Source organism: Pseudopipra pipra, chromosome 5 (genome assembly GCF_036250125.1).
Source record: "Pseudopipra pipra isolate bDixPip1 chromosome 5, bDixPip1.hap1, whole genome shotgun sequence".
Lineage (NCBI taxonomy): Eukaryota > Metazoa > Chordata > Aves > Passeriformes > Pipridae > Pseudopipra > Pseudopipra pipra.
The window spans coordinates 69,578,279-69,601,662 of record NC_087553.1 but is presented as its reverse complement, the minus strand read 5'-3'; the positions used below and the strand labels follow the sequence as shown (position 1 = coordinate 69,601,662).

General features: G+C 40.5%; 1 protein-coding gene across 3 annotated transcripts in view; it reads right to left on the bottom strand.

Moving 5' to 3' along the window:
- Nucleotides 1-3,975: 3,975 nt before the first annotated feature.
- UPF2 (UPF2 regulator of nonsense mediated mRNA decay) overlaps nt 3,976-23,384 on the bottom strand; it is a 55,956-nt gene continuing 36,547 nt past the window's right edge. For 2 of the 3 annotated variants that reach the window (XM_064656501.1, XM_064656502.1), the window contains exons 16-22: nt 22,758-22,897; nt 21,538-21,642; nt 20,542-20,640; nt 19,639-19,806; nt 14,963-15,104; nt 11,164-11,284; nt 3,976-5,181 (exon numbers count right to left, since the gene is read on the bottom strand). In XM_064656501.1, the coding sequence (XP_064512571.1) occupies nt 5,172-5,181; nt 11,164-11,284; nt 14,963-15,104; nt 19,639-19,806; nt 20,542-20,640; nt 21,538-21,642; nt 22,758-22,897 (785 nt within the window). In that variant the 3' untranslated portion in view covers nt 3,976-5,171. Of the gene's footprint in view, nt 5,182-11,159; nt 11,285-14,962; nt 15,105-19,638; nt 19,807-20,541; nt 20,641-21,537; nt 21,643-22,757; nt 22,898-23,384 lie in introns of those variants that run through there. The other variant, XM_064656500.1, reaches the window with a different exon arrangement.

Here is a 23,384-nt window from a genome sequence, read left to right as displayed (position 1 = left end):
AAAGGCTTGGGTTGGAAGGGACCTTCAAGAAGTAAATTCATGTCTATCTCCAAAATGAGGATATGTGGTTTGATTCAACCAAATTAACCAGAGAAGGGACTTTTACGGGACTAATCAGTGGCTGTAAGTCCCAGGAGGTAGGACCAGCAGGGGGGAAAACAGAGTCCTGAGCAGCCTCCTTGGGTACTTCAGTGACTGACAGCAAAGGGATGGAGCAGAGTGTGCAGGCAGGTACCTACTGCAACCATGCACCCAAAATATGGCACCTCCTGCCTTTCTCCAGAGCTGGGAGGGACCTGGAGTGAGAGGAGCATCACCAGCATCTGGGATCACTTCCAGGTCCCTCTTGTGAGCATTAGGGCTGTGAAACACATTAAGAGACTGTGACAGGGGTGTCCTTACCAAGGCAACCCTAAGGTAGAACCAAAATATTGCAAAAAATGGCCCCAAAAGAATTAAGGGTGAAATAAAACAAAGTTTTCAAGCTCCTGGGCTTTCAAGTCTGACTTGTTCCCAGCAGGAAAAGTTGCTCCCCTTTATCCCTCGCACAACAGAAACTTTTTGTCCTGCAGGTAAATGTCAAAGAACAAATAAACATCAGCAATATCTAAATGTCTGCCTTCTTTTTAAGTGTCTCAACCATTTTTTTTATTTGCCTGATGGCTTGGATCCAGGTAATGGAGGGAAGGAAGGAAGGAAGGAGGGAGAGAGGCTTTTTTACAGCACACTGTTTGTTCTTCTAACAAGGATCATAAACACCAAGTGTTTCAATGGCACAATCATAACCCGACAATAGTAACTTAAAAGCAAAGTTTATAGTTCAAACAATACAAGTAAATATTTTGACATTTGCTCATTTGTTTGATTCTTGTTCAAATAGTTTCCTACTTGCAGTACACTGGGATCTCCTTAGGAGTGGTTGGAAAGAAACCTATTTATAGTGGAGTTCTGCGAAGAGAGAGCAAAGTGTCATCTCAGAGGAGCATCTTCAGCAGGGCAGAGCAGCTGAGGAAAACCTCAAGTGTGGAACAAATTAGTGATGAAGCTCAAAGAGGGGGAAAAAATAAAGAAAAGATTGATGTATTTACCAGGGGGCAACAGCAGGCTCATGGCAACATTATTGATGGATTTATTAGGAAAATGTTCACTCTCCTGGTGAGGACGTGTGGTTCTAATACTACAGCACCACTTTTGGGGGATAATAGTAATTAGTGAGTTTGTTTACTCACTTTTTCATCTACTGACCTCCATTCACACCTCCCACCCCACTGTGGTCCCACCAAGCTGCCCTTCCCAGCTGCGCCAGAGGATTTTTGGGTCAAACACGCACGGATTGTTCATTGCTTGCCCTTGGCCCCGGTGCCGATGTGGATGAGCTGTCCGGGCTGGGAAAGTCGTGCTGCTGGCCCACAGAGCCCATCCAGGGCTGCTTCCCAAGTCAGCACTTCCCAAGCACCGCATTTCCTTCAGTCAAACACATTCCATGGAAAGCAGAGACGGCTGTGTCAGCAAAGTGCCGGAGCTGGACACGGCAGCTCCTCACAGCTCCTGTGCCGAGGACACAGTGACTGCCCTGCCGGAACAGGCAAATGGAAAATGCTGAGAATGTAAGGAAATCAGGCAGAGTCCTCGATACAGAGGTGGTTTTCTAAGCCTCAATATACATAAATCTGCATTATGTGTGTGCTGTGGCATTGATGTGCTTGTATGTAGTATTTTTATGCACAACAGAAACAGCAGCACAACAAAATTCTTTCACTGAAGGCCTGGGAAGTTGAAATTATAGCAAGTCTGGAAACTCAGCAATTCATGAAAAGAAACAAAAAAGACTTACCTTTCCTTTTTTTGACCCATTACATCACTGCAGGTAGAGAGACATCTGATAGCACCAGCTGGGGTTCAAGGTGTTGCATGTGAGTACTGACATTCCTGGACCAATTTCCAGTTTCGGAGCTTCCCAGCCACCTTGGCTCCATCCCAGAGCAAGGGCTAACACAGCACCTCAGCTCCAACAGGCTTTCAAATGATGTGCCATAAATCATAGAATGGTTTGGGTTAGAAGGGACCTTAAAGATCATCTCATTCCATCCCCTGCCATGGGCAGGGACACCTATCCCCAGACCAGGTTGCTCCAAGCCCTGTCCAACCTGGTCTTGAACACTTCCAGGGATGGGGCATCCACAGCCTCTCTGAGCAACCTGTGCCAGCGTCTCACTACCCTCACAGGAAATAATTTCTTCCCTACATCCAACCTAAACCTACTCTCTTCCAGTTCCAAACCATTGCCCCTTGTCCTGTCACTACAGACCCTGCTAAGGAGTCTCTCTCTTTAAGCCCCTTCTAAGTACTGAAAGGCTGCTCCAAGTCTCCCTGAAGCCTTCTCTTCTCCAGGCAGAACCACTCCAGCTCTCAAGGCTTTCCTCACAGGAGAGTTGCTCCAGCCTCTGGGATGCCCTCAGGGCCATCTTGTCAGCTTCCCATGGACTTACACATGGTTCAGGTTCCTCAGATGGTCTAGAACTTGTCTCCTACAATGGGAAGGACTTAATTCCCCCAGTCCCTGCCTGGAGCTTTAGGGGCTTGAGCGGTGTGGGAAGAGAAATTTCCATGGAAAACTGAGGCACAAAAACTGTTGAATACTTTGTGTCTGTCAGCGAGGCAGCTCGAGGAGCCTCATGTCAGTGAAGACACAACTCCAGGGCCTGACTCGAGTCCAAATTCTTTCCACAGAACGATAACTGGGATCTTTTACGCAATCAAGGACATAATTTCTCCTTCACCTACATATGTTTTCCCAGACTTAACTCCTTCCATGCAGGCTCAGGAACTCTGCTGCAGAAATGCTCTTGGCAAGAGCACCTTCCACCAGCATCCCAGGAGAATTGCTCCCCAAGGAACATCCTCTGCCCCATCAGACGGCGCCACAGGCGGAACTTGGGATGATTTCCCCAGTGCCCTGGTGCACCTGAGGGTCACTGCACTGGAGGGAAAGAGAAGCAATGACATTAAACGTGATTTCATTAATTAAAATAAACATCCTGCAGCAACATCCATAGATAACAGACACTGACCAAAGTATAGGTTATTCCTCTATTCCTGCATTAATCCCAGGCTGCAAACCCCATCGTTTTAATTAAACGCTCCTTAAAGGAAGACAAAGGATTCTAATGACACGAGAGGGAGCCACACAATCCCTGCAGCAACAACCTGCACGTGGATCAAGAGGTGAAACTGCTCTTCCTTATATTTAATATAAATCAACCCTCTTTTAGTTTAAACCATCAGCCTTTGTCCTGTTGCAACAGGCCCTGGTAAAAGGTCTGTCCTCGTGTGTTCAACCCTGTTTCACTCACAATGGTCTTCGAGGTTTTATTCAGCACGACGTGAGAATAATTAATATTAAAATTGAACTTCAAAAGGTTTCACTGAATTGTTTTTTGATTTCAGTCTGAAGTCAAGGAAATCCCCAGCTGACCACAAACTATTTTTAGCGAATAATTTTATAAAGGTATTTCCATTGATCCCAATTCCATCCAAGGCATTGGATCGACACAAAAAGAACAGGGCTAATGTTTTATTTTTATGCAGTTCTTCAAGCTGGATAAATTAAATGCTTTTGAAACTAAGCAGCATGTTGAGAAAAGGAAGTTGACTTTAGTTTGAACCACAATTAGATGCTTAATTTGCTATTAGGGATTTGTAGGCATTGTTCAGCAGGAAAGTGGAAATTGGATTTGACCAGTGGATATGGTCACACTGGTGTAGGAGACATTTCTGGAGGAGCTCAGAGTTACAAATGTGATTAATAAACATACCCATGGATTTCATGTGAAAAAAAAATGATATGAAAACCATCACAACACTTGAATCAAAGACCTGGAATTCCCGTCCAAACCAGAGCCCAGGACAGACCACAAACCCTTCCAAACATCATTCCCAAAGAACAAAGTCAATGTCACGAGACAGACACAACTCTAAATTACAACACTTTATTGCAGCATTGGCAAAGGTCAGATTTCTGAAGCTGGTGAAGATCGGGCGGCATTTCTGTATGAAATGTTACAACTTTACAAGTCTCTTCCTACATGCAGAAACCAAAACCAGTGGTAAAAAGGATTTCAAAAGAGCTAGAAAAAAGAATTAGTAGTAACATACAGATGAGCTCCTTAACTCCATGAACTACCTCTACCTGAAAGCAAACAAAACCCTATGCTAATAAATAACAGATTGTCAGAAACAGACCAAGAAACCTCATTTCTACTTAGAAAAAAATAAAAATTCTACTTGTTTCCAGACTTAAATCTCTTTTTTTTTTTTTAACTTTTTTTGTTGGTTTCAATAGACACAGAGGCTTATCAACCCATGAAGATCAACAAGGTATTTGGATCCACTCCTTGACATCCTCCTGTTATGCTGACTGGCACGTTTTGGTTTTCAATGATACATACAATGGGCTCAACTATATCCCTGTCCTTAGGCTGGTGTCAGGCTGTTCCAAGCAGTACGAGTCAACACCCCGTGTTCATCAACTTCACTTTCTATTTTAGACCCCAACAGACATTTTACCTCCTTGGCTCTGCAGTTTTCACCCCTCCCCACCCCCTTTCTCGCTCATCTGGCAGCAAAAGGCTCTTCCTTAACCCAAACCGTCCTCGCTGAGGACTGTTTGATAAGTTATCCCACTCGTCAGGGTTTCCTTTTGGATTCTGCTGTTGGCTCTACGTGTTCCTACTGTAGGTTTGCAGCCCCCAAAGAACGTCCTTCCAACACCAAGTGCTCCATTTGGAGAGAACGGAACTCGCGGCGAGTTCGGAGCTTTGTTTTCCCGCACGCGGAGCTGCCAAAGGCCTTTCCCGTTCCAGTGTCGTCCGTCTGACCTTCAGGCCGATCTCTGCCTTCACCGAGCTGGCCAAGTTCACCTCCTCATCCTCGGACTTCTGCTCCCAGGAGAAGATTAACCCTCAACGCGGTTCCCATAACAAAAAGCTTTTTTGGGGGGGTGGGGAGGGAGAGGGGAGGCTGCTCTTTCTGCCCCACGGCCCCAGCCTGTCCCAGGTTTCTGAACGCTCTAGACTGACATGCTGAGATGTGTCCACTGCTCTCGTTTAATCGCTGGAGGACTCCACAACACCAGAGATACAGGACCTAATGAAATGACACCGGCTGCTGGATCAACGTCTCCTGCGGGAAGAGCGGGGAGAGGAAACAGTTCAGTGTGAGAGCACCAAAACCCTGCGAGTCAGAGGCCACCAAAAGCACCTGCCAGTCACTCTGACATCCCTTTACCCTCTAACGTGAGGTGCACATTTCTGTTTTCTGCACAAACATCTCAAAAGGCCACATCACCCAAAAGGAGGTGGATAACCTGTATCTTACCCTCCTGGATGAGCTGCTAAACTATCGAAGCTGAGCTGTGAATTTGTTAAAAAACAAGTTATTTTAAACAGTTTTCACCTTTCTGTGCAGTTTCTTAATACCTGGAAGTACTGCAGGAATGTTACAGAGGGATTTTTACAGGCAAATAATTAGTTAGAACCTTTTTAGAGTCAGCAGTTGTATTAAAATCTTTCATTGTCCCCCATTCATCTCTACCCACAAGAAGACACCTCTATTTCTCTTAACAACAACTGCCAGTTACTGGACCTGGGCTGGTTTTCAGCTCATTTCTAGACTACAAATTAATAATACACAGCAAGTAAAACTTCAACATTTACAAACCTCCAGGGTGACACACAGATCTTTTACCATGTAAACACAACGGTTCATGTTTCTTTACACCAGTGCATAAACCTCCAGTGCTTGTTGAACAGTCCTTTCACCTAAACCTGGTTTTTACTTAAAGTCTTGCAAGAAAAATATTGCAAGGATGTTAACTAGACACAGTAACTCCTGCATTTCTTGTACCAGATGAAGCTTTCACACTAATCCTGTATTTGTATGTGCTGCTTTGCTTTGATATCCAATATTTGTGTGCTTTATTTAAACACACTGTGTATTTTTGCCAGGAAGTCCTGAGTCAGTGCCTCACTAGAACTCACTGCAGAACTGCTTCTATTATTTGGTTTTAAGTACCTTTTAGTGTTAAAATAATGTCACATTCCAAATCTTTGTGGCACACTGGGTATCAGGAACACTGGCTGTGTGGTTTCAATAGAAAGGACCCTTAATTAATTTTGGTAGTTTTAGTAGACCTGAGATCTCACTTGCAGAATGCTACAACTGAGAAGAAACTTCAGACATCATTGAATTGCAAGATCATGCTTTTACCTCTCCATTTCCCATTAAAAAGTAATTCTACTGCTGATGAGGAGCGAAGGAGAAGAGCTGGGAGTGGCTGCACGTGTCTAATTTTGTACAAATGCCTCTCACCCAAACCAGCAGCTGCCAGGACACGCTGGTGGCAGGTCAGTGTTTCAGTGGTTACAGAAAGGGGTTGCTGCCAAAAATCTTGGTAGTGGTTTTTCCCAAACCAGGTATTTCACACTTCTGTCTGAACTAGTAAACTTGATCCAAAGCTGTTCTTTGGCAAGGTCAGACTTAGCACACAGCTGTAACTGAAAACATCTTGAGCTCTATGTACAAAAGGACTCAATTTTTTCCAATCTCTCCTCCTTCCACTTCCCTTCCTGCTACTGACAGAGTTATTAATTTGTATAAAAATCACAGTCAGCTCCTCACTCCACTAAGCATTAGCACTGCCCACATACTCCATGTGGTAGAGAAACACACAGAACCACTCTGACCAAACCATGGCTGGAGCAGAAAATGGAACCTGTGAGAACAGACACAAATATCACAGCACAGATTCACTGCCCTGGGAACTTGGGAGAGCTCAGTCAGCAAGACATCACAGTTTAAACTGAGAAGTGCCCAGGAGAACATCAATAATCAAGCCCTTTCTGCACGTTGCTGACATCACAAGATCACAAGAGTCATCTTTTTCTTAACATGAGAGACCTTTGAAGTTAAGATTTCACACTTCTCCCTAATCCCCTCGTGTCCTCCAATCCCAAGGCTCTCTGCATTTCTGCAGTACCTTATTTCTTCATAAATTCCTTCACAAACTTCCTTCTCCCAACACCTCCTCTCCCATCACTCGCTGCTTTGCTTCTCGTGACTAATCCCAGCTTTGATGCTCTTTGTTCTTTCTCCCCTAATCACATTAACCAAAACCAGGAACATGAAATAGAAAATGCCAAGGTGTCCATGGAATTTCCCAACAAATCTCAGTTCTAAATTTCTGTACTGTGAAGATCACAAATTCAAATAACCCACAAATGCTGGACTCAGTTAAGTTAGAGAATCTTAAGAATATGAAATCACTTGCACAGGTTATCTGTTCATCAAAAATAAAATGCTCTGACAAAGTCAAGTCAAAGCCATGGTGTGCAGAGTGGGCTGGGAGCTGGAAGGTGTTTTGGGGATTGGTATTTGGTTTCCAGAGGGCCACAAGACTGCAGGGAGTTTTGTTTGCTTGTTGTTGTTCTTACTTATATTGAAAGAACTCTTTTAAAAACAGACTCTTTATGAATGAATATGGCTAATAAACACAATTTTGCCTTCCTTCCCCTCTAAACTACAGCTGTGACCAGGTCTCTCTCCACCTTTTCTGTCTGGCTCAGACTCACACTGATATGTGCAAATGCAGGTTTGGAGCCAAGCCCCTGCTCCCATATCCCACCCTGGACTTTCCTCCCATAAAACAGCTGAAAAGGAGGGTTGGAATTTCTCAGCTGTGTTTAAAAGGCCCATCTCAGTAAGAACTGAATTCAAAGTTTCATTACATAGTATTGGTCAGTGCATCAGCTGCATGACAGGTGATGTATGAGATGTGTTTGTCCAGTAGCTGAAGTAGGAAATCATGTTAAATTCCCATTTTTCCTTATTACCTGTACTCTGATTTTTCAGCATTAATGCAATATTATATGATGGGAATATTTAGCTAATAAAATCCCAGCATCCTGTTATTACTGTTATGCTCCATTTTTCTTTATTAAATGGGTTAAAGAGAAATAAGAGTCAGAAGCAAACAGGAGACCTAAAATCACCACTTAACTTGAATATCATTTAGTTTCCAGCTTACACCTGCATCTCCAGAGGGATTCTGGACATAGGCAGGCCCCTCTTTACTATACTTTCAAAGCAACAGTGAATTTTAAAGTTACTGCTTTTAATAAGGAGGGATTTAATGAGATAAAACTCCTTGGTAAGTCCTGCTTCTCTACAGTCAAATTCCTCACTGTAATTATTTTTTTCTTTCTTGGTAATCAATGTTTTTAAATACATTTTATATAATGTGGTTATTTTAATTTCACTTTAAAAATCAAGCCACTTAGTGGATCTCAATCCTCTTCAAACAAAGGAAATCCACTTTTTTTGAAGTGAGAGTCTGTTCATAACTGTAAAAGTGTATTTTCATGATAAACCCATCACCAAAAAAAAATTACTTGAGTAAATTTTGTGTTTCCTGAAGGTACCAGTTTAACAGCCCAACAAATGCTACAGAACTGGAGGCAAGAGAGAAAATTATTGCCTTCCTCGTGCTGCTGAAGCAAAGCAAGGAACCCTACTTTTAATGGAGTCAGAGTAAATTATCTTACACGATTAGCAGGTCTCAAAACCTGAGGCAATTCCACACAAACAGCAATACACTCCAGTTTTTGATCCAGCCTTTTGCACATACTAAATAATAAGAAATCTGACAAAGCCTGTAAATCTCACTGCATTCACTTCAATATAGAAAAAAGGCACTAACAGATGACAAATAAAGTGAACACTGCAGAAGATTTCTCTCTTGGTTTTTTTTAAATATATAGAGCTAATTGCTTAACGAGATCCAGTCCTTCAAGGCCAAAAACAAAGCAGAACCCGAGCCTGCCTTAATTTCTGAAATCAACTGTTCCAACAGGTAGATTTGGATTTAACTTTCTAAAAGGTGTTTGAAACACGGTGCTTAGGATGTGTTTAGCAACACAAAAGCAAAGGTAAAAACAACCAATTGATTTCTCTACTCTTAACTCCCTGAAATGCAAGAAAGGCCTCATCCCTACCTTGGCTGTGGGAACCAGTCAGCCTGTACACTGGAATCAACCAGGAAATTCACTTGCTCAGATTATCCCTAATCTCAGGAAATTTAAAATAAAAAATTGCACTCCTTAGGGACAGCAAGTTTTAGTTATTGTTTTAGTTATTGTTGCAAGAAAATAACATCCCAGTTGTCTTCAAATACAAAGAAGCAGCAACACAACACAGCTCACTTATGTAAGTGGTAACATCTGTATTACACGAGTTGGTTCTGCCATGTAGGGATGTGAAACCTGCTGCAAACAGATACTAAAATTAACAGCCCAGTTCCTATTTGCTGCCAGCAAGATACTCCAGTGTCCTCAGAATCCACAGGGTAACTTAACTGAAACATGAGGGTGGTGTGGGCAGAGACTGCAGTGCACCAGGCAAAGGCAGAAGACAATCTTCAATATATCCTATAAATCAGAAACCCTAAAATGGAGATGACTATCTCTGCCAGTGGGAAGCCACTGGTGGACCCACAGCCTCCAGTAAATAAATCTCTGCTTAAATACCTTTCAGTTGGAGTTAGGAAAAGTAACATTCCCTCACTGCGGGCTGAGATGGCTCAGCTGAGGCAGAGCACTGCAGAACCCAACAAATAAAATATACCTGCTGAAACAAACTTCCTGCTCTCTGTTCTAAGGAGCTCATGGATTAAAAGGAACAAAGAGCAAATTACATAATATAAAACTACATCAGAATTGGAAGCACGTGGCCCAGCTATTTGAACAGGCAAATGCTACTCAAACTGGACAATGTCTGACCTACTTCACAGTGAAGTCCTGAATTATATTTTCCCCAGAACATCTGAAAACAAAAAGTTTTCTAAAGAACTGCATTTAAAAGAAATCTACGAATATCACATCTACTGGTCTGGCTGCTGTATTCAAAGAATAACTGCTGTGTGCTCCTCATGCAGGTTCAAGGCCTTTGGGAAAGATGACAAAGAAGAGAAGATTGCACAGTTATTTATGAGACACCTGCAAGTATTGTGGCAATTCAGTGTAACTGAACAGTCTGTATTTCTAGGACAGCATTAGGCCACAGTGGTATGAAAAAACTAAATGGAAAGTACTGCTCATTTTATTGAGTTATATCTGGTTCACTTCTAAAAAGCATTTCTTTTAAATTGCAATCTCTTTAAAAAAAAAGGTGGTGGGGTTTTTTTGTACAAACAGTATCTGTATGGGGTCTCAGAGGAGTGAGTGATCATAAGGACACTATAAAATGACTATAAATGTGTACCATGAAGTTGGCAATGCTGCTGTAACACAGGATCAACACATACATTAACCTATCTGAAGTTTACAAAGACACAACTATTAGCAGGTAAACCGTCCCTTCCCAGTTGCTGCTCCCATCCATCCACCTCCAAAATGAACTTGCAAAGAAAGGAGAAACATGAAAGCACGTCTGTGTTTCACCTGAAACTCCCTCTATTCAAATTTGGGCTGCAGGGTTAATTTAATGGTTTATTTGCAAGCTTACTCCGAGTGAGAAAAGCCACTCTGAGATACATTAAAGCCTCAGAACAACTATTAGGCAATCTGGAGTGATTCTTTTTGTGTTAATGCTGGTTTTGGTACACTCTTGCACACCATGAACTGAAAGTTCTCCTCCCCCCTCCCATTTTAACTATATTTACTTTCCATTCAGGGCATCAAAAACAGAGGAATAGCTGTCAAATTCCCCAAACAAAAAGAGCATAATGGGAATTTTTCGAGATACTCAAAAATACCCTCTCCCCCCTCTCACCAAGAAAGCAGACTTGCATCTTTTCCCCTACAAAAAGAGGCTCAGATTCTACCAATCATTTCACAACTGAAAAATAATCCTCTGGCTTCCAAACCTCTGTCAGGGAGGTATTTGCAGACACATCCAAACCTCTGCCAAGGAGGTGTGTATTCACAAGTGCTGTGTATTCACAGCACTGTGTTGGAAGCACCAAACACTGCTCAGTTTTTTAACAGAATGCTTCAGAATGGAAACGAACAACCAATCCACTCGACCACACAGATCATTATCTGTTTCAATTATGAAGGTAATTACTTGCCTAGAACCAGAATTACCACATTTAAAGGAAGATTGTCCTACCTCCCACCGGTTTTAAAGATTAGATCAGCATTAGGTGCTCCCTTCGGATGCTGGTAACGAGGCCGCCGCTCCCGATTAGTATTTGCTGGAGCCGGACGCTGTGCCAGAGACTGCAGCATTTCTGGAATTGCAGGCAGAAGGAAGTTAAGTACATTTTCTATGCATCTTTTTACAGAGGAATTTACAAGCACATTTCACTGACATTTAGTAAAAGAGACCTTACTTACACTTTGTTATAGAGTTAACACTCCTCAAGTTATTCCACAAGAGATAATTAAAAGTAGTTACTAAATTGCATCGACGGCTTTGACAAACCCAAACTACCCGGCAATATGAACCTGCATTTCCAGGTGTTCCTACAGAAGGAACTGCCGGGAATGGGTTTAATCACAGGTGCTTAAGAAAGGGCCTGTGACCTTTTCTCTCTAAACACATCAGCCAACACTTTCTCCATCGATGATCAGGGACAAAGACTCACAGCGGCATGAGGGGCCTTCCACACCGAACCTCCCTGAAATAGTAACAAGGGGACAGCGCTGCTGCCAATTAAAGACTCAGCAAGAAACCCGTCCTAAAATTAGGCATTTCAAGTCAGGTATTTAAGTCTAAGCTTGGCATAATTGGATCCTTTCCTAGGGAAGGCAGGCACCTGAAGAAGGTGACTCAGCTGACCTACATTGCACCAGCTGTCCCATGGATGGAGTTTTTCCACTTTATCACCAGGAGGAAGAATCTGGTGTGTGCAGAGAGCAGCCACACTATCCAGTTTAGCCCTGGACAGCCAAGTTTTGGGCAGTTTAAACCAGAGAAGTATTGTATTTAGGGGTTTAGTAAAACTTAATTTCTAACATTGCATTTCAATTTTTAACGGTAAAAAATGCCTCTTTACCAGGCTCAGTTAATGGTTATCAGGTGGCCAATACAATTACAAACACACCCCAGGAACCACCACATAACCCCTGCCCATATGTTGGTGCACCTAATGGAAAGTATTCCCGACAGTCCACCTGTGCAAGGATCTACATTACTCAGCAAACAGACAGATGGGATAAATGAAGGGGAAAAGTGGAATAAGCTGTTAAACAGATTATGTTTGAAAGTCTGCTCTGTCTGGTTCTCTAATCTCTGGTAATCTCATTGGAGACACACACCCATCATCTGCTCCACACACACACTTCCACTGTTCTCCCTGAATTGCACAAGGCAAAACGAGAGGCTCTGAGGAGGTTCTCTCACTACTCATGGAATGCAGGGGAAGCTCTCAGTAAGTTATCCACCCCATCTTCCATTAACTGGGGAACTGCGACTGATTTAAACCCCAGTATTGGTGTGAACAGCCAATAGCTCTTGTATTCATACTCTGTGTTGTGTTCAACACCTGGCAAAGGCAAAGAAAGCCACTGAACACACTGACAGTCCCTGTTTGTAAACATCAGGAAACAGCTCCTTCCAAACGCTCCTGTGTGCCAGGAGAGATCTCCGGGGCAATGAGGAGACTCGGGAAGGAAATCCGAGCAGATGAGGGTACCCTGCCAGCCAGGTGCTGGAAGCAGGGAATGAGCAAGTACAGGCATGTCTGCACTGGGGAAAGGAAGTATCAGGGTTTGGGAGGAGTCAGTAACTGGGAAGGTCAGTCCTGGAGAAGGGAACAGAAGGCAGAGATGGCAGGGAAGCACAGTGTGTCATCCAGGCTGAAGGCAGAGCACTGAACCTCTTTGGTTTTACTGAAGCAAAAAATAACCTACACAGAAAAGTACCAGTCTAAACTAGAGAGCCACCCAGTTCCCATCATTTCTTTAAATTAAAATAATGTTTGTAATACAATAAACTTTGCTGAAGCATCACATCATTATCTGATACTACTTTGAAGTGCACTGGTGAATCTCCAGCTCTTAGCTGCCCTGTGCAGATGAAAAAACACAAGTGTATGTACAAACATTGGGACAACCCCCAGGCATTCTGCCAGAAATGGAGATTTCTTCCTCCTCTGGTAACTTCAAAGCTTGAAACAGAAATTTAAACCCAACTCTTTCTTTCAGTGGATAAGTACCTACTTGTTACAGACAAGGTGACTCTTCAAAAGTAACAATCAACTGCTCAAAATCTAAATAAAAAGTAATTCAAAAAGGAATGTAATTTGGTCTGTTTAATTTAACCTGATTAAAAGGTCCTCTTTAGTTTGGTTTTACTCTGTATATTACCCAGGTTAATAAGATGAACCAACAGCTGTTTTAAAAAGGGATGTCAACTGTGGAAAACCTCTTTTTCTTCTACATTGATTTTCCTCCTATGGTTTATACACCTAGAAAACCCATGAGAAAATGATAAAAAAAATTTGTCTATTACTGGTTATCAATTGGTATCAGTTGTCTGATTATGTCCAACAAAAATTAATCAGTGTGTTCCTTTTTTGGATAAGAAGCACAACTACTCACAATAAAACCCCTGATCAAACAGATTCATTTTAAAGATATCAACAAAGTCATACAACAGGGCATAAAACCCAAATGCCTTGACTAATAAAAGTATCAGAAGTATCTAATGACAAAAAACACACAAAAAAGTCCGAGAAAAGCACTTAAATGTGTAATTCTGGAGTCTACTCTTTCTCTTCCATTTTCATAAGTGGGCTTTATAGGAGCAGCTTGTCTCAGAAAAGCAGTTTTAAGCTAATTACCATGTTTAACACTAAGAATATATTGTGTTACCATTTGAGAGCTCTGTAGACACTCTGGAACATACTCCCTTTTACAATTACAAGTTTAGTTCTGGTACTATCAAAGTTCTGCAAGTGGTGCTGGATTCCATAGTGTTTGTACAATCAGACCTGCTTTAATTTAGTTATTTCCCATTTCTTGATGAACAACGACCTTTCACTAAACACCTTAAATGAGATTTCCTCCTAATTAACTACTTATACTGTGATTGCCTCCAGACTGCAACATCTTCATAAAAAAAAAAAAAACAGAGCAAGAATTTTGGAGATGTTCAATGCAAGTGTGAACATAAGAGCTGAATATCACCAGTTCTACTGGTCTGGCTTTGGTTACTATCTGTGTAGATCAAAGGAAGTTGAATCTGAAATAAAAACAACTCAAACCAAACCACCCAGCACATCAAATGCACTGGTTTAGGGACTGCATGATTTGCTGTATTAACTGTTTGCTTCAGACTGTCCAAGTTCCAAAATGCCTGACTTGCATATCTTCAAAAAACAAATTAGATCATGTCATTTGTACGAAACTTTCATTTTAATATATTCTGATGCTCCGGATTTGAGGACTCTTAGAACTTTTACAATATGAAGCTGAGGTGACAGTTTGTATTTCTCAAGTGAAGGTCACCTCAGTATTTGCAAATTACAGCAAGACTAATGAAGGGTCTAAATACTATTACTATCTAAAATACCAATTAATATCTTAAAAATAGAGTTTAAGTTGCACAGAATTCATTCACCTTGTATTCAACTCAATTGTCTTGCAGCAAACATCAGATTAATGTTGTGTTATCTTAGTTTTAAAGAAACAATCTCAGTTCTTGCCCTTTCCCAAAAATAAATGGAAATTCTGAAATTTGAGGCCCACTTGAAGACTCCCTTTCATGGAAGATCTATAAAGACTTCTTCAGGTGCAAAGACCAGGGAGTAAACAAGGAATGACTGAAACCAAAATACAGGTTTCCCCAAGTACTGCAGATCAATATTCAGGACTTCAGCTGCTGATCATCGTACATGACATTTTCTGCAGATCCATGAAAGTTGCCCTGAAAAGGAAAATTAAATCCTTGCTGATTTTCTTACCCTGGTAGTCCTCTTGTTCCTGCCGTTCATTGATATCCAAAGTGAGCTTCTTCATCCTCATCCTCTCCTCCTGTTCCGCCTGCTGTTGGTTCCAGTGGTTTGCCGCCAGTTGGGAAGACATCGGCACATTTAGGATCTTAAACTGCAAATGAAAACAAGCTTTTAAATACACATCAGGGAAAAACACACCACAAACCCATCCAAAATACTGAGAGATTACAGTTACTGTAGTTACTGTGATACTTTCTACAGCAGCTTCTCCTGCAAAGTGTGTTGTTTGTCGGTTTGCTTTGAAGCTCTACTTCACATAAAGCAGCAGGAGAAAATGGAGAACATTCAGACCTCCCAAAGACACAGAAAACAAGCAAAAAAGGCTGAGGCCAAAAGCTATTGGACAGAGTATCCACGGGAGCAAAGGGGACTGCCTTTCCCCAGGAAGGCACAGCCACTAAATGCTTTATTTCTTATCTTCACACCAGCCAATGTGCCCAAGAGAGAATTACACTGGTCTTGAGATGCAAACACCTTAGCTGGCTCACAAAGATCCATCTCCCTCCCCAGGTCTCTTCCCTCCCAAGAGATGAAGCCCCCCAAGCAGAATTCCTGTTACTATCCCTTGTGATGAAATGTTCCAAGTATTTTAGGTATCCACTGACATTCCTTGGCCAGTACTTTTCTTTTTATGGATAATTCTGGCTCCTCAGTGCTTCTTATTAGTCTGGAGACAGCTGTGGTGTCAATTTTAATCTTTTCTTCCTCATTCACACTATACATTCAACACCTTATCTGATTTGCCCTAGGGTACATCAGGTAACCCTGACACTCCTACAGAAGGACCCTCTCTCTGGATATTCAGATGAGATTTTCAGAGAGGTATAAAGAAGGTGTTTTCTTTTCCCCCAAACTCAGAAAATCCAAGTTGTTATTTCCACAGATTTTATTTCTTTTTTACAATTGTTCCCAAACAGAGAAGTGATTATTAACCTTATCTGCAACTGAAACAAAAACTCTCAGAAAACCCTTAATGCTAAAGACTGAGAACATATTTATAATAATTTTACTCCCTCCTTCAACTGCATGTCCATTAGAAATAAATATTTCTGTGCTTTAAGAAGGGAAATGCATTTAAAGATAATAATACTCAATATTTCATGAACTGCTCTGAATCCTGCTGCTTGTTCTCATCATGGGAGATCTATTTCCACAGAAATAGAAACAAATTCCTGAGTGTTCTTTTCCTTTACACTGTCAAAAGCTGCAGATGGAAAGATACATCATCAAAACCTCTGTTGAGAAGGTTTAGAGTAAACCCAAAATCCTCAGTGCCTGTGGTTAGTACTTAATGCAATAATTACTAAGCAATCTCAAGGTATCTCAGATAGCAGTGCCCAACTACCAGAAGGCAAGTGATGAGTGTGAGAAGACTCCAAGTACTCAGATGCAGCATTTGAAAATAAACCCTGTTTGAAACAGTAAAGACAAACTCTTCCAAAGACCTGAGAAAAGCCTGGGTACTGTGACTCCCTAAATCCTTCCAATTAGATGATGTATTTAGAAGAGAAAAACCAGATTCAATATTTTTTGTGAGTAATAGCATATTATATTGAATATAAGTACAAGTTTGTTATTAAGGTGTGTGGGGAAGAATAAAAATGAGAGTTGAAATTCCAAGAGCAAAGGAAGCTTTAGTTACTTAGTGCTGAGCAGGCTGTTCCCATATATCAGCAAATGAGCTTTATGTGAACTACACAAGTAACTAATCCATTAGCAGCATTTCATGATAGAAATCATTCCTTGGCTTCACCATTAAGCTCCTCATCCATTTTAATATGTCCTTTATATTTTCACTGTTCCATGGATTTATCAGCTTAATGGGATTGGTGTTTTCAGACAAGATGCTTAAAGCAGAAAAAATAAAACTGAACTGTAAATGAGAGAAACAGATACAGAAAAACAACAGCCTGGTAATTATCAAAACATCAGTGACTCACTATCTCAAGGCAAACAGCTGCCACCTGAAATCAAGTCACTGATGACAATTACTACAGGATGTGATCATTACTGAGCAACTGAAATGCTTCCCATTTGCACACAGTGAAGAGGGGCACCAAAAACCTCTTATAGAATCTGTGAGGTGGGGGCAGGACAGAGGATTCCACTGAAGATGGCAAACTGAAGGAGGATCAAAAATGATTATTCAGAAGACTAGATTATTACAGATTTAAAAAAAAGATCAGGAGACAAAGATATAAACGAGATAAAGAATTTCATATTCAAGGACACACTCGACCATTCCATGAATATGATCATTCTTTTACAGAGCCTTGCTAAAGATCTTTCAAGCAAAAGAAAACCTTTTGTCTTCAGTATTAACCAAAGTTCTTGACACTTGGTGACTTTCTTTTTACAGTCTAAACCTCACTTCAGTTTACACTTACCTGGCATAAAACTTTTTGGATGGTTTCATAAAGAATCAAATGGTATTAGAGAGAGCTCAGCTCTAATCCTTTATGATGACAACATTATTTCCCCTTGCTCTCTCATGGCTTATGAATAATTCACTGTGCTATTATCTAATTTCAAATAACCATGTTAGGTTTCAGGTTCTATTGCTAGTAGTTTTGAGGATAAAATATGGTGTCCTTGTCCCCATCAGCCTGCAATGACCATTAATTCAGGTTGTTTGCAGCTGGTAAATACCACTCAGTTGTTCTTGTGTTGCTTCAAGAAACTAGCTGTCGATGCTGCACTAAGATCTGGCTGGACACTGACATGTGAACCGAGTATTTGGCAACTGGACCTCAACTACCAAATATTAACCTCTGGAAGGAAGCACAGCATGAACAATTCCCATCAGAAGGTGCTTTCTAACAGTGAAGAAGATTTCTCGTTTCAGCAGTACCACTAAGAAAGAACACAGAGACCAAACCCACTGCTAACAGAGCAGAAATTAGGCTGCTGTGTAGGGAGGTGATGTTTGTCACTCCAGTGACTTTGCAGATGAAGTTATTCACAGCCCCCCAGGTTGCTGCAAACTTCTTTTGATAGTTTTTAAAAAGCTGAAACTTTACAGCCATACCTTACCAGTGACCTGTGCATCCATCACTTCAAAACTCTGCACTCATTCTGCTCACGCAGATTTCAAATAAAGTACCATAAGACAGAATAATTATTTTCTTTTCAACTCCACCTCTTCTTTCCTGCTTATTTTTCTATTAAAACTGACTACTAAGACACATTTTTTTCTGAATACAGAAGCATGGACAAAGAAGCCTTTCATTAACTCAGGAGCTGAAGGAGTCTATAAAGCAACTGTTTTCTACATTTCTAGAAACGTTGAGACGACTTTTGGCAGGAAGAACCTACTCCCAAAACCAAATATTGGGGGAGGAGCAGGGAAAAATCCTGAACAAGTTCTGCTTTCTTTTTAAGCCACATACCAGCAATATTTTCCCCTCACACGGAATCTGAAGATCCCAAAATTCTTTGTAACTACAGATACTCCTAGTAAATTAACCTGAAAATATTAACCACCATTTTTTTACAAAAGGAGTTCTCTTTGATCCCTTCTCAGACCAATGACAACAGTTAAAAATCCCCCACTCAGAACTTCTGTAGAACTTTGCAGACAACATTCAAGTTCCAGGAAAACAGAACAACCACTTTCTACATGGATTTTTTTAAAGTGTCTTTCATATGAGGGAAGAGAAAGACAGGTTCAGGTTTATGCACCTCAACTGTCAAACTACTGTCAGAGTTCAGGGAACAAATGTAAAAGCCAAGTAATGACATTGATCTAAACACTTGAAAGGCCCAGATGCTTGGAATGAAACAATGCCTTGCTTTTGCTTTCCATATAAACTCAGTGTCATTCACTTCCATCACTGAATTATACAACCAGAATGAAAAGGTTTCTTTAAAAGACCTAAACCCTGGCGAGAAATGCATGTGCAATATGTGAGGTACTGATTTGCACATGATGCATTTGCTGAGCTAGGAAAATTCAAACATATACTGGAGAAAAGGGCCAAGACAAACACACAGACTGGCTGCATGAAGAGTTTATTTGTTTTATCAACATCATTTCCAATTAAGTTCCTCCAAGAGACTCACTCAGTGCATTCTGAAATAGTCCCCTAAAAATGTCGTCAGAGACAATAACTTTTTTTTTTTGCAAATTGAACAAATTCAGCCAAGTGGCAGTTACTTGGGAAATGGAATTTAGAAAATGCCATATATCTTGATTTGAACCTGAAAGTGTTTTCAGAAAAACCTGCAGAATCTTGAAGATTCTGGAATATTCCTTTTTTTTTTCCTACTCCTTTCAGTGTTCACTGGCAGTCCACCAACCACAGCACCTTCATCTTCCACAACTATATTTAAAATACAGGTAAGACATAACAATCTCCTACTGGTGTAATCACCAAGTGTAATTAGTAATGGTATAATCTGATCATGGAATTTTTCTACATCATGTCTACCAACAACCAAGAATTCCAAGCAACTACATGTGGTATTTTCTATCCATCAAAATTAAGCTGTGTGTGTCCAATTCTGAGAAAAGGATGAAGAAATAAAATATCCTGTGACTTCAAAAGTTAAAGAGTGTGACTTTCAAAAAAGTGAAGGATTATATTTCTTTATTTACAGTATCTCTACCTTATGTAAACTCTTACCTGCTGTTTGTTGCCTTTCCGTGTTAACATGACAAATGGCATCGTGTCTCCAGACTCTGACTCTCCTTCCCCACCTCCAAGTGGGGGACCCTTCTTGAGCTGACTTTTGAGGTGGAGAGGAATAGCAACATCCAGCTGATGGACTTTAACAGACTCCCCACTCCGTTGCTGTCAAAGGAAAGTCAATTCCATAAATGCTGAGATGCTGACCCTGTCAGTGGGGATGGCAACACTCAGGTTGCCATGACTGAGAAAAGGTTTAACCTTCCAGGAGAACCAAGTAACATATAAATAAATTTATTAGGCTTTATTACATTTCCCTTTAGCTTTCCTTGCTTGTGAAAAAAAATATTACAGGCACAGAATACTTCAAATTACAAAGGAATTTTGGATAACAGCCTCTTATGGAAAGAAATCTAGAGATCTGATGAGACACACTTAAGAATGGACATTCTACATTCAAGATTTTTTTGGTACATCTTATTAATATATTCATTATACATGGCTTGGTATACTCAGTACTTAAATGTTTACCAGATGTGTCTAAAAAAAAAAAGGTTTAAAGGCTATGTAAATTTAAATGCATCTGCATTTTAAACATATTAAACTTATTAAAACCTAGGATAAAGTCAGAAGTGTTGCACAGTATCTGCTGCAGTAATTATTGATTCGGTAAAATATATGTCAGCATGTTGCATATTCACTGGGCAAACAATACAATTAACAGCTATTTTACTAAAAGCCACTTATCCAAACATGCCAACTGCAGAGAAGAGGAAATAACAGCAAAAAACCCCATCCATGTTCTTCAGTATGGTAAGCTAAGCACTAATCACTTATTTACTTTAAAGAAAAATCAACTACAGTTAATTATACATTAAGTTAAGAAAGTAACTATTATACCTGAAGGTTTTCCAGCATCATTTTATCCAATGCCTGAATGAAGTCCTCATCCTCTGCACAAGGGACATGCTTCAGTCCTCCTCCTTTAATCATTACTTCCTATTGCAATGGGAAAAAACCTTCCATTACATTAGTTCCAAAAATGTGAATATTCAGTCTAGAAATAAGTGGGAAAATATTGCTTCTATATCATACATAAAAAGTTTAAAAACCAAATTGTTCAAGAAAGAAGTTTTCAGCCTTGATTATTTTCTTGAAAGACGTGTTTCCTGATTTATTGGCCACTCATAATATTCTGACATACTCGTGTGTACGTGTGCAGATGAGTGTGGACACACTCAAGATGTGGCAACAATACAAAGAAAAGTCTCTATCCTTAACATACCTATTTAACTCATTTTTCCATGAAGTCCATACAGTTAGATGGTATTTTCAAGACCAACTACCCTTCAAGTATTTGGAGAGGACAACATGACAACAAAAATGTTTGAAGTCAGTATCCCAACACATTCTTCTGTAATGTTCATTATTTTCTTACTATTTAACTGCAATCCAGGCTCAACCAGATGCATGTTATAATCTGCCAATCCCAAATTCATATTTTAGGAATTTTGCACTTCCTGGCTTGTCCCCTTTTCTGTTTTGAGACCTAGTGGAGTGTAAGTAGTTCACCTTGTTGTATCCTATCAGTTTGCTACCACTGCTGGCATTGCAAAACCATCACTTACACAACATTTTCCAGTCTAGCTACCTGTGAGAGTGCACAGTCCTGCGAAAACATGTTGTAGTAAAGTTGACAGCATAAATATTTTCAGAAAGTAATAACCAAAGTTTGCAAACATGAAAATAAGCTCTAATATGTATCTGAAAGAATAACAGGGAGTGTTCTGGCTGTGTTTTCCCAGATATGTTTTGAGCAGCATTGGCAAAAAACACTCAGTAAAGAAAACCAAAGATGCCAAGGTCAGTTCCCTCCTCTCCAGCTGCAATACGTACGGTATTCTCCTCATCCGTTTCATTTTCCTTATTGGAGTCTGTAAGATAATCCGTGTTTTCTTCCTCTTCTTCCTCACCTTCTTCTTCCTCATTGTCAGAGCCCTCCTGAAACAGTCAATTAATAACTGCTGACCATTTGGGAAAAAAAAAAAAAAAAAAAGGACCACTTGCTCCTGGGTTCCTCTCACACGTTTTCCACACCTGTCCTCCCCTCCCTCCATCTGAACCTGTTCAGTTCAGTTCTAGTAAATCTGTTTATGTTTTTTATTTACTGTTCAGTCTGAACTCACGGGGCTTTATCTGATAGTTTCAAAAATGTACAGCAGAAATCTAGGAGCAGAGGCCAACACACCAGATGGTTGTGCTGCCACTCAGAGGGAACTCCACAAGCTGGAGGAATGGGCTGGGAAGAACTCATCAGGTTCAAAGAAGGGAAATGCAAAGATCTCCAGAGGTCCCCTCCCCACCCCACAACTGTTTGTGATTCTAATGGTACTAATCTGTGGGTAAAGGCACAAACCCAGCCAAAATTCGGGATCTTTAATACTGAGAGACACAGATTGAAAAAGGCTTATTAGCAAACTAACCAACCCAAGCATATGGAAAAAACCTGTTTCCTATTTCCTTGATGAAATCATTTTCTCATAACACCACCATTATCACATCAACTTTGCTGTGTCATAGTGACAAGTTAGAATTTCTATGTACTTGTCTTTTTTTTATTGGCTCCACCACTTTTGATTCAAAATATTATTAGCACAGTAAACAAGGAAGGTTTCTATGCTCCATAAATCTTTTATTTATTCATATTACACAGGCATACTCTGAACAGCTGTTATTTTTCCTACCTGTCTGCTCTGACATCAAGTCAATACATTTGCCTCTACAACAGATAAAGAAAATAATCTTAAAGTGTTTTTTTTTCATGCCAAAAAACTGAAGGCATCTTTTTATTGAGAAGCAGTACGTACCCTGAGCAAAGTTGTCAGGTTCAAGTTTCTGCTGTAAATTCTCTGGAATAAGCCTCAGAAACTCTGTACTCAGTTTTCCACATACCCAGAACTGGGATGGGAATATCCTCAAGTACTGACTGGGCTGTGCATGCCCACGTTTCACCCACTAGCTCTGTGACTTAGAAGGGCTTCAGAAAGTAACAAGCAATGAAAATCTTGATTTCTCATGCTTTTTTTACATGAAGTAAGGTAAATGATTAAGTTCACCTCTTCTTCTGGCTCATTTACTTCACTTTCATTTCCAGATTGTTCCTCTGTCTCTGCTCCACCTTCCTCCTCCTCTTCATCCTCTTCCAGATTCTCTCCTTCCGTAATGGAGTCTTTGGAATCTTTGTCATTCACAATTCCTGAAATTTGGACAAAGACTTAGAACATCAGAACATATAACCATTCAGGTTATACGTGGAAAATCACTTCAACAGCCCATCGTTACTGAACACTAAAACCCCCCATGAGTCATAATATTCTACTTTCTGAATGAAAGATTTTCTAGATAGTTACCTTACTCATACTGGGTAATAACCTCCCTGCCAGGAAAGGAGGAAAACATTACAGAGAAGGTTTAGTTTAAAATCTCCCAGCAAACAGCACTCAAGAAGCTGCACTGTGCAAACTGCTTCAAAACATCCTCAAACTAAATGTGAACCTTTCTGAAACATGCACTGAAACATGAGCACTAAGCTACAGATGCATCACTAAAGCAGCAGAACCCAGAAGACATCAAGCCCCTGCAGCCTTAGCTGCAAGTACTTCCTGTCAATTAATAGTTTTGAAACAACAGTTTTCTCAGCCTGCAATAAACCTTTAGACTCTTTTCTAATGCTCTGAGCCTGC